The sequence below is a fragment of the Plecotus auritus genome, assembly GCF_963455305.1.
Source record: "Plecotus auritus genome assembly, chromosome: 2".
In the NCBI taxonomy this organism is placed as follows: Eukaryota; Metazoa; Chordata; class Mammalia; order Chiroptera; family Vespertilionidae; genus Plecotus; species Plecotus auritus.
In genome coordinates, this window is record NC_137771.1 from 13,174,953 (window position 1) to 13,186,977 (window position 12,025).

At 55.3% G+C, this 12,025-nt stretch overlaps 1 protein-coding gene across 18 annotated transcripts in view; it reads right to left on the minus strand.

The window, feature by feature from the left end:
- Positions 1–12,025, minus strand: part of RAP1GAP (RAP1 GTPase activating protein) — a 68,094-nt gene that overhangs the window by 25,436 nt on the left and 30,633 nt on the right. For all 18 annotated transcript variants that reach the window (XR_013959958.1, XR_013959959.1, XR_013959960.1 and 15 more), the window contains one exon: positions 3,381–3,474. Coding sequence is in view for 6 of the 18 variants with exons in the window: in XM_080656885.1 (XP_080513011.1) it covers positions 3,381–3,474 (94 nt within the window). In the remaining 12 variants the exon portion in view is untranslated. The remainder of the gene's footprint in view (positions 1–3,380; positions 3,475–12,025) is intronic.

Consider the following 12,025-nt stretch of genomic DNA (forward strand, 5'->3'; position numbering starts at 1 on the left):
CAGGCTCGATCCCCAATGTGGGGCGTACAAGAGGCAGCTGATGGATGATTTTTCTATCTCTCTCTCCCTCTCCTTTCCTCTCTGAAGTCAATAAAATAAAATAATAAAATAAAATAAATAAAAATATATAGGTAATCACACAGCTAGGGAAGGCAGAACTAGGAATCCAGGGAAAGGCCTGGAGTTGCTCTCCCCTCCTTCCTCATCTCCTCCTGTTCCCTAATGCCTGACACAGTGGCTGGCCCGTTCTCTCCCTTCCCCAGGCCCCAGGCCATACCTGGTTCTAACTAACCCCACCTCTGTCCTAATTGCCCCTGACCCTGGGGGAGATAACCACAATGCCTGGGGTTGGGCCTGCCAAGGTGCCACCATATGGAGCAGACTTCAGGACATATAGGTTCCATCTCTGGCCTTGCCACAACTTGCTGGGTGAACTTGAATGAGAACCTGCCATCTCTATAACCCTCAGTTTCCCACCTATAAAATAGGCCTCTGCAGGCCCTTCTAGCTGACCCTGCATTGTGTCTGCCACTGTACCTTGGGGGCAGGGCTGGGGTCTCAGCAACCCCTTCCCAGACAGATGCTGGGAAAGCAGCAATTCCTTCCTGAGCTGTGGTCACGTCAATACCAGCTGCTCTGCACCCTGCAGGGGCAGGGCTGCCCACCAGCTCAGTGACCAACCTCGCATCCTGAAGGAGCTGCTGGCAGCTGCCACCACCCTCCATCTCCAAACCACGGCCCCTGGAAGGAAGGCACTCCGCCTTCCTTTCCCCCTGACCTGGCCCTGGGTCAGGCTGGAGCCCGGGGAGCCAGTGGGAACTCCAGAGATGTGTGTTCCAGACATGGTGTAGCTTTGTTTTTAATAATTAACAGCAGCAAATATTGATTTATGCAGGCACTTCCAGGCCTGAGCGCTTCCGGGCACCCAGCAAAAAGCAACCAGAGAAACATCCATTCCCACACTGGGTGGAGGCAAGACCTGCTCCTATCACCAGAGATGCCTGTGTGCCAGGTGGAGTGGAAGGGGTGGGGGAAGAAGTGCAGCAGCTGTGTGTGTGTGTGTGACTGGGACAGGATGTGACTGTGTGTGCCTGGACATCCTGGGTATGTGTGTTTGTACATATGTATCTGTACATGCTTGCATGTGTACATGTGCAAGTTTCAGCATACATGTGATTGTGTCCACGTGCATACATGCGGGTTGGCTGTGTACATATGTCTGTGCAGATTTCGGAATCCCCAAGTGAAGAAACCCCTATAAGGGGGCAGGGTAGGAAGGTCCTGGGTATCTCAAGTGTGGCTTCTCAATGAAGAGAGTCCCTTCTGGGTGTTCTGTCCTACCCTGGGAACATAATGCTGGTAACCGTTCAGCTTCCCGATTTCTACTTTCCAAAGTTACTTTCAGGGTTATCACTCAATTGCAAGCTGGCAAGGTGGGTAGAGAAGAAAGTGTCACCTCTATTTTACAGATGAGGAAACGGAGGCCCAGAGAGGGGCAGGGATGTGCTCACCGGCACAGGGAGACCTCCTGCCCCTCAAACTGGCTCCATCAACATTATAAACGTGTGCAGAGTGAGGAGTGCTGGGCGAGGGGGGTGGACAGGGTGTCACCGGCCTGGTTCCCTCAGCTCCACTACTGGTTTGCTGGGGATCCGGCTGACTCACTCCATCTCTCTGGACTGGTTTCCTCCTGTTGAAGGAGGATGATCCACAGACTGTGATCCACTTGATTCTGGGGAAGAGGTGGGTTGTCAGGAGCCTCCCATCTGGGCTGTATTGGCACAAACGGAGGTTTCTAGACAGATTGGTGGAGGCCAGGAAACCCAAGGGGAGGCATCTCAGAACTTATCCAAGAAGGGCAGCCTCAGGCGGTCTGAGCAGGCAGGACTCCGGTGATGGGCTGTTCCAACCCTCATTTTCCGGATGGAAGACTGAGGCTCAGGAAGAGAAGGGATAGTCCAAGGGCACACAGCACTGGTGAGAACACAGGCCTCCTCCACTCCCTTCCTGCGAGCCCCAGGATCCACATGGCCCGTCTTGAGCTGTTGCCCAGACACAGAAAGTAGGACAGGATCCCCCTGATACTGTCCATAGGACCCCCACTTGGGACCCCCTTGGTGGTGGTGGTCCCCCACAAGGACACCATTCCTTGGCCATCTGCTCTCCCAGCCCAGGGGAGGAACATGGCCCTTGTTCCAGGCCAAAGTGCTTGGAGAGGAGCTTGGCAGGTCCTGCCTCTGCTATTTCCTGGCTGTGTGACCTTGGGAAAACCACTTCACCTCTCCGAGCATCTGGATCCTCATCTGGATAATGCCTACCACCCGAAGCTTAATGAAAGGACCAAGAGGCATGATGCTTGTGGACGTGCTTTAGAACTGTAAAGTGTACTGCACTACAGGCTTATGGTCCTTGGCATCAGAGAGGCCATAAGACCGGGCCCTCTGGTCAGATTGCTTGAGTTACAGTCCTGACGCCACAACATCCTACCTGTGTGTCTTTGAATGAGTAACTTAACCTCTCTGAGCCTTGATTTTCTCATCTGCAAAATGGGACTAATGATAGAAGCTATTATTTGAGGATGAAATGAAATACTGTATGTAGAGCATTAAGTACCCACGGGGCCCACAGTAAATCTCAACCAATGCTAGCCTTTATTACTGGTATCTGACACTCTGCAAAAGTTTAATTCTTTCTCTCTAATCTGGACTCTGGCTCCTTGAAGGCAGGGTCTGTGTCTGGTTGATTACTGGCCACTTGGCACCTAGCACAAAGTCTCACACAAATCAGGTACTGGGGGAACATTTGATTTTCATGATAACAACAATAGCCTCATTTACAGGGCTTTTCCTCTGTTCCAGGTATTGCGTATGAAATGCTTTATTGGCACTTTTCCATGTAATCCTCACAATAGCCCTGTGAAGTGGGTGCTGTCATTATCCCCAGTTTACAGATGAGGAAACCGATGGTGATGGTGATGATGAAGAAAATGAAGAATAGTTGTGCCCTAGCCAGTGTTGCTCAGTTGGTTGGAGCACCAACAACATACACCAAAAAGTGGTGGGTTCCATTCCTGGTCAGGGCACATACCCAGGTTGTGGGTTCGATCCCCCATCGGGGCGCGTGCAGGATAGATGTTTCTCTCTCCCTTCCTCTCCCTAAAATCAATTTTTAAAAAAGAATACTTGGGCCAGTTTATTCCCAGCTGTTCTCCCCCACCCCCAGCCATGCCACAGACCCCCAGTCAACCTCCTAGACTGTACCAGGCCCACCCAGGGGTGAGGAGTGGTAGCCAGAACATTTTACCTCTGTCCAGTGCTCATGTTAGGCATCTCACAGCCCTGGGGGCCTCCAGACTAGGGCAGTGGGGAGGGGGCACTCACCTTCGGGTAGAGTGAAGCAGCGTGTGGGGAGACTAAGTCCACTCTCGGCAGGTCTAATGCCTGAGGGAAGCGCTGGTTCTGCCCATCACTCCTCCTGGAAGAGAAAAAGAGTCTGAGGTCAGGGAGAGCCTCAAGTTGGGAGATTTGTGAACTTGGGGAGGAAGAGTCAACCTCCGAGTTGGGGGGCGGGAGGGGACACAGATTCCATGGAGGAGTGGGTCCTGGGTTGCCCAGGAGGACGAAGAGGAGGGGCTTGCTGAGCAGGGCTGCTAAACAGGCTCTCCTTCCCCAGAGACCAGAGGTGAGGACAGGTCTCTCCCCAGGCGCTCCACTGGGCCTCCCTCACACATACTCCAGCCAAGAGGATGTCCACAGCCCATTCTGAAGATGGGTAGACTGAGGCAGTGAGGTTGCTGTAGATGGCTGAGCCCAGACCTCTGGTTCAAGCAGGATGCTCCAGCCTCTCTGGACCTCTTCCTGAGCCTCAGGGAGACAGCAGCCTTAGGACTGAGAGGCCACTGGGCTATTGTTATTGACAACATTACCCGACTCTCACTGGGCCTACTGGGTGCCAGGCTCTGTGCCAAGCCCCGCTCTCTGGCCCGAAGGCACAGACTGCTCACCACACTGGTATTCCCACTCGACAGACAAGGACCCAGAGGTATGTGGAGGTCACACAGCTGGTCAGCAGCAGAGCCAGCATCTGAGGCCCAACCGACGGCAGGCCTGAACTCTGTGCCCACACCACGCCCTTCCCCGAGGAAAGGAAACTGGTCTGGTGAGGGTGAAGTCAGCACCGTCATCCTAGAAAGCCTGCTGAGGAGGCCACCTCCAGGGTCAGTGCTTCCTGCGAGCCAGGGAGCCCAGGGCTGGGGAGCAGCCTGGCTTCTGCTGGCGGCCTAGGGCCACCCTAAGGTGGCTGGATCCACGCCCATCCACCAAGAGGCTGTGTCATTCAGCCGCCAGGTGATCCTCAGCAGCACACAGCTGCTTGAGTCAGATGAAGCTGGCACTGCCACACCCCGAGAGGGGGTGAGCCTGCAGGAACCTGGCCCCCCTGCTGACTCCCCTCAGCCCACCTAGTCTAGTAGGAGAAGCGGCCCAGAGGAACCGGCCACAGCCCTGCTGCAGCTGCCTCTCCACCTCCCGGGGGTGCGTCTTAAAAGAAAGGTCTTGACCCAGAAGGATGGATATGGTGACAGTGGCATTTCCAGCCGGTGGCACCAGGGTAGGGGAGTATTCCCAGGCACGCACCTGTTGTGTGACCATAACTGACACACTCCTCACAGCCTCAGTTTCCAAATAAAATTCACATAGAGCCTTTGTTGAGCTACTATCCACTCAACAAATTCTTCGCTATTCATTCATTCATGGTAAACTCTGGCTCCCCGAGTTAGGATCTTGGATCTCATTAAAGCATTTGTTGAGGAGTTGAATGGCTCAATGAAGAATGGCCATAGGGAGATATTGAAGGTTTGTGGGCAGGGAAACAGCCCAAACACAGGTTCCTATAGACTGCAAGACATGGGGAGAGACTGGAGACGAGGGGCTAGAGAGAGGCCTATAGAAATGGTCCAGGCAAGTCCCACTGTGGCTGCCATGGGGACTCTTCATTGAGACCTACTGTGTGCTGTAACTGAGTCAAGCACATTATACCCTCACTACAGTGCTACAAGATTGGCCTTATTTATCCCCATTTTTACAGATGGGAGGAAATGAGGCTCAGAGAGGTGAAGCTACTTCCCCTAGCAAGTGGGTGACAGAGCCAGAATTTAAAGCTCATGCCCTTGATGGAGCAGGGCCAGTGCCAGTGGGACGGAGAGCAGAGGGTGTGCAGGGGCCAGGAAGTCCTGGGTTGAAGCCCGGGTGAGGCTGGCCCCCTTGGTGGTAGGGACCACCATCTTGGCGTGGCCTGGCTGCTGAGTGGAGGTTGTTGCCCATGATGGAGCTACTTGGGTAGTGTCCTCCTGTCTGTCCCCCATCGTGCCACTGTAGGTCAGCCTGGCAGCAGCTCCCTAACATGGTCCCCTTCCAGAACCCTCTCAGCTTCAGTTTCCCTATGCCCGGGTGCCCATCTCAGTCAGGACTATTCGTGTGAGCACAGGACTAGGGAACTCTGCAAAGACAAGGGGGCTCTGGCTTCCATCCAGGGCCCAGCCTCGAGGCCCTCGGCTCTCCAGGTCTTGGCTGGCCAGAGTCCTGCTCCTCACAAGAAATGCCCAGCCCTTTCCCCCTCCCCCAGGTAATTCCACCAAAAAGGTCATGCTTAGGTCCTAAAGGGCAGGGGAGGGAAAGGAATCCAGGATGAGGACAGCAGGAAGTCGGAGGCCCTGGGCCCTGCCTGTGCCCACCAGCCCAGCTGAGGGCTAGAAGGGCAATAAGAACAAAAGCCATAGCTGACCTGTGCCTTGCATGACCTTATTCAATCCTCAGAGCTTCCCCAGGAGACAGGCCCTCGAAGACGGCTGGCTTTACACGTGAGGAAACTGAGGCTGGTGAAGGCGATGCTGACTTGCCCAAGGTCACACTGTCTATGAGGCAGAGCAGGCATTTGAACCCAGATTTGTCAGTGCAGAGCCCAAGTTCTGAACGTCACAGAACGGGAGGCCGGCCCTGTGGGCCCAGCACGGCACCCTGGAGAGGTAATATTCACCGTGACAACAGCAACAGCAGCCAACGCTGCTTCTCTTGTATTAACTCACCTGATCCTCACCTTTCAGAGGCGGGAACTAAGACACAGAGAGGTTAGGCAATTTGTCCAAGGTCACGCTGGTGGTGAATGTGAGGATTTGAACCCCTGACCATCAGGTCTAGGTACTGTGCCCGAAGCTACACTATGCTGTTTCTTAGTAAATAGCAATTTCTCAATACTTTTGAAGGAATGAATAAACTTAGCCTCTCGCCTCCCTCCCCACCCCTCTAGCCTCCTCTGATGCCTCCTCCTCTCAGCCTTCCTACCTCTCACCTTCTCTCCCCACCTTTCTGGCCCATCCCTCCCTCCCCTCCGCCTCTGGCCTTTGCAGACCTCCCCCAATTGGGTCAATGTCCTCCCTCCTCATGAACTAGAACCTCTCTCTCTCTTATCCCACCCTTGACTCCTCCTGGTCTCCACCATTCCATTCACATAAGGTCCCCAGGCCTCTGCCCCTCCCCACTTCTCTGACAACCTTCTTGACGCTATGGCTTGGCCCAGCTTAAAATGCTTTGCATTCTTCCTGCACATGTAGCATCTGGAAGGTGCCTGGAGCATGCCTTCCCTGCCATGACCATAGGCGTGTATCTGCACAGCACTCTACGGTTTACACGGGCGTTGTCTCATGTGATCACCACAGCAGCTTTGTGAGGTTGGATTATTATCAACCTTTTTCCAAATAAGAAAACCGAGGTTCAGAGAGGCTAAGTGACAAGCCCCAGGTCATACCAAGGAAAGGGCAGTACCAAGGTCTGACTCCAGCCCAGGGTTCTTTTACTACACACATCACAGCTGCTCTCAGCCCAGGCCCTCGGTTCTGCTGCCCAGCCGTGGCCCCAGCAGCCTCCCACCGCAGGTCCTGGCCCTGCAGCCACCGCCAGGCATCTTCCCTAGGTCCAGCAGGAATCCTGCCCTGTTTGGCCTGGACACCTGCCTACAGGTACAGAACACTGGACACAGAAAAGGTGGTAGCCAGAGAGGAGGTGACTTGCTCAAGGTCACAGAGAAAGCTGGAGCCGACCTGGAGTTCGGGGCAGGCACACTCCTGGGTCACCTTCAGGCCCCGCAGATACATGGCCACCAGCCAGCTGGCCCCAGCTCCCTTCCCTCTCAGAGCACCCATCTCTCCCAGGGAAAGGGTGCGACAGGGGTGTGGGGGGAGGGGCCCAGCTCCTGAGTGGGATGGGCCAGGCCGGAAGCCGCTGCTGACAGCTCCAGGGTTTCTTGGCAACTGTCACTGCACCTCCTCCCCCTCCCTTATCTCCACATCAAGGTAACAATAATAATCTCACCGTGGTGAGTAGAGCTCTTTGTACTTTTCAAAAGCCCTCTTCATCTGCTCACCCCTGGGAGACTCACCGGAACTGGATCCGGAGATAAGGCAGTCGCTAGAATCCCCAATTCCCAGAAGGTAAACTGAGGCTCGGAGAGGTTAAAGCACCACTTCAAGGCCACCCAGCAAGGTGGGGGCAGATTGGGGACCAGAACCCAGGCCTTCCATCAGTCCAGGGCTTCACATGCCACACTGGGGTGGGGGGCATCCCACACTCTGCAAAACGCGGGTCAGACCCAGACGTGGTGGGGGAGATATGGGAGACGGAGGACAGGTGACCAGAGGCCTCCCTGGGTGGCTTCCCACCTGTTGACCAGCTGGAGAGTGGGTAGGAAGGTCCTGTCTTTTCCTCTCACCTGCAAAATGAGATGAGGTGCCCACCCATAGGCTGCGGTGAGCCACGGAGTAGAGTGAGCGCTGTGGAAGTGTGTGCTGTTATTATTATGAGCCACTCTCCTGGAGACACCCCCCCTCAGGGCACCAGAGGGGGGACTGGAGTGTCCTGGGGGTAGGACTTGGCCCTTGGCCCATCCACAATTTGCTGCTCTGGATGGAGGTCCCAGGTGGGTCTGGCTGCTGCTGACTCTCCCAGCCTCATCTCCACACACACCAGCCCCTTTCTGTCCCGCCCCGTCGCCTTGCTCTAGCCTGGCTGGGCTGCAGGCAGTTTTCAACCAAAGCTCGTGTTTCCCACAGGAGGGCCCTGCACAGGCTGTTCCCTCGCCGGGGCTCCCTTTCCTTCCTGGCTGCCTGGTGACCTATTCGTGCTTGAAAATTCAACTTAAACAGGTGAAACTGGTGGCCAGAGCAGGTGACACAGGACCCCTAAGGCAGGGAGCCTGTGATGGGGAGCAGGGGAGCCGGACAGCACACATGCATGTTGGGAAACCAGACTTGGGGGGTCGGGGGCAGAGGAGGGGCTCAGCCAGCCAGTGAAGGTAGGGATGAGAAGGATGGGGGGGGACCAGCCCAGGACAGGGGCCTGAGGGGGCCAGCCCAGCCCAGCGCTCCTCACCAGAGGCCCACGAGACCAGTTGGTTCTATGGGGATTCACATAAGGGGAGGGGCAGGCACCTCCAAGTGAGAAGTGGGTGCAGAGGGCTACTCCCGTCGCCCCTGAGCGAAGCCCCTGTGGATGGGGCCTGGGAGCTCCCTGTCTCCCAGTCATGGTGTCAGGTCTGAGAGGACTCTAATCTCTGAAACCGGAGACCAGACACTGCCCCTTGCCCAGGGGCCACAGAGGCCCATTGTCTCCAGAGCTTAACCATCTGGCACTGCCCCCCTGCTTGCCCCTAGCCCTGCCAAGGTGCCAGGGAAGGTGGCCAGGGGCAGCCTGGTGAGTGCATTTTTGAAGTGAGGCCAGAGAGCCTGACCCCCTCCTACAGGGCCCACGGGGAGGAGGTGGGGGTGGGCCATAGGCATGGCCGCCCCTGACTCTCTTTCTCCAGGCACCTTTGACCTCTGCCAGGACTGAAGGGGGAGCTTGGGGGCGGGGGGGAGCCCAGCACTGTGATATCATGTAATCCTTACAACAACAACAACAAGCCTGATGGAGGGCGCTGCTATCTTCACCCTGCTCCAGAGATAAGGAGATGGAGGCTCAGGGAGGTTGTAAGATGGGCCCTCCGTCTCCCAGCCATTGAGGGGTACAGCTGGCAGGGTCCCCCCGCGGGTGGAGGAGAGGGCCTCAGGCTCCAGGCCGGGCAGAGGGGTGAGCTGGAAGGTGGCACGCGGGGCCCCCACCCTCACCCCGAGCTGGATGTGCGCCGAGACACCCGGATCCCGGAGCTGGGCCAGGCAGCAGCCTCCTGAGCAAACAACATGTTGGCAGCCCTGAGAGGAGGTCATGGGACCGGCCCCCTCCCGGGGACACAGCACCTGGCGACCGGGCCTCCCATCCACCTGTTCCCTGCCCAGGTGGCCTGAGCCCTGCTGTGGCAGGAGCCTCACCCTCCCTGCCCCCCAGGGATGGACTCCTCCCTGCACAGGGGCCAGGGGGGAGGAGTGACACTGAGATGACCTAGCCGTGGGGCCTCTGCGCAGGTAATAACATGTTTGTCCAGCCTGGCAGTTTACAGTTTACAAACCGCCTTCACTCTAGCCAGCCGTGGGCAAACTACGGCCCGCGGGCCGGATCCGGCCCATTCGGCTGTTCTATCCGGCCCGCGGAGCCGAAAGAGCGGAGGGTTCTCTTGCTCTCCCCTCCGCTTCTTTACTTTGAATTTATATTAGTTCACACAAACACTCCATCCATGCTTTTGTTCCGGCCCTCTGGTCCAGTTTAAGAACCCATTGTGGCCCTCGAGTCAAAAAGTTTGCCCACCCCTGCTCTAGACCCTGTCAACAGCCTCTCAAGGAACCTAAGTCAGGTAACGTTACCTCCATTCCGCCGGAAGAAAACGGAAGCCGGGGGACTTGCCCAAGGTACCAGGCCCGAAGCTCAAACCCAGCTGCTCTACCCCTTGCCCCATCCACGCAGGACAACCCCCAGTGATGGGCCTGCCACATGCTGCCCACTCTTAGTGCCCATGCAAAAGGACCCCCCCAGCACTCACTGGCTGGGGCTGATGCTATGCCCCACCTCCCTCACTAACCTATTGTCCTTCCCCCGCTGGCCTCACAGCCTCCGCAGCCAGCGGTCTCCCTCCTCTGAACTCCATGCATTCCTTCACTCGCTTGCTCCATCATCCACCCACTCCCCCATTTGCCCTTCATTCCTACGCTCAGTCACGCATTTAGGACACATGTCCTGCTGCCTGCTCTTGGCTGGACAATGGGGCTGGGTGTTGGCATCCAAGCTGGGTGAGCCAGGCCTCCCCCACCTCAAAGCAAAGCCCCGGTGGCACAGGCCCAGACTGTTCTCTCACTGTTCCTGGCACTGCTTGGGCCTCACTGCTCAGACACTGAACCCTCCAATGCTGAGGCCTTGTTTAATCCATCCCTCTCCCGCCCTAGCCAGTGGGATTGACGCACGGGCCCCAGGCCAGGCTGGTGACAGGAGATCCTGCCAGGCCAAGGAGGAAAACTCCCTTGGAGAGGGACAAGGTCACCATTTCCTAACCAAAGGCGGCGGGAAAAGCCCTGGCTCTGTCTCTGAAGCGCGTGTGTTCCAGATTAAGTCACCAAAACCTCTTCAAACAGTTTCCACTGGTAACTGGGACTTAGACGAGATGACGCTGAGATCTGGCTCGGACACTCTGCAGGAGGGTGAATGGGAGGCTGGGAAACTGGGAGTGAAGCCTGCCAAAGACCGGTTGAAACTGGAACCCTGGCGGGCGGTGGAGGGTGCCGCCTCTCCAAGCTGTTTCTCTTCCCTGAGCCTCAGCTTCCTCATCTGCAAAATGGGACAGTAACCCCTACTTTGCAGAGTGGTTGTGCAGAGTAAATTAGGTATTATATGTGCAGTCTGGCTAGCCTAGGGCTGAGTACAGACCTGCTGCCTAATGATGTTTCCGTCAATGATGGACTGCAAGATGGAGGCCCCGTAATATTATAATGGAGCTGAAAAATTCCTATGACCGAGTGACGCTGTAGCCGTCTTAATGTTGCTGCGCAACACATTGCTCACATATTTGTGGTGATGCTGGTGTAAACAAGCCTACTGCCCTGCCCGTCATTTAAAAGCACAGCACATGCAGTTGTGCACAGTACATGGCACCTGCTAATGATGCTAAACGCCTGTGTACTTGCTGTACTATGCTTTTTATCATTATTTTAGAGTGCCCTCTTTCTACTTACATGAAGGGAAGTTCGCTGTAAGACAGTATGCTGTGTTATGCCAACAACAGCCGCACACACCTCATGGGCACCAAGTCTCTTGATTGCATCGTTTTCTCTTGAGCTTGATTTTATCTCCTGTTGTTTTGAAGATTTAGTGCAGCCTAAATGTACATGTTTATAAAGTCGGCAGTAGTGTCCAGCAATGCCCTAGGTGTCACACTCACCCGCTCACTCACCCACTCACCTACTCACTCACCCACTCACCCAGAGCAACTCCCAGTCCTGTAAACTCCATTCATGGCGAGGGCCCTACACAGGTGTCATTGTTTATCTTTTATACTGTATTTTTCCTGTACATTTTCTATGTTTAGATACATAAATATTTACCATTTTGTTACCGTTGCCTACAGTATTCGGTACAGTAACATGCTGTACAGGTTTGTAGCCTTGGAGCAACAGGCTGTACCCTATAGCCTAGTTCAGTGGTCGGCAAACTGCGGCTCGCGAGCCACATGCAGCTCTTTGGCCCCTGGAGTGTGGCTCTTCCACAAAATACCACGGCCTGGGCGAGTCTATTTTGAAGAAGTGGCGTTAGAAGAAGTTTAAGTTTAAAAAATCTGGCTCTCAAAAGAAATTTCAATCGTTGTACTGTTGACATTTGGCTCTGTTGACTAATGAGTTTGCCGACCACTGGGCTAGTTGTGCAGTCGACTATCCCACTGAGGTTTGTGAACGTGCACTCTATGATGTTTGCGTAACAATGAAATCCCCTTAACAATGCATTTCTCAGAATGCATCCCTGTTGCTAAGTGGCACATAACCATATACATTAGGTGTTCAATAAATCATAGGCTCCTGCCTGGAGAGGTGTAACATCAGAGGTGTGGGCTCTGGAGCCAG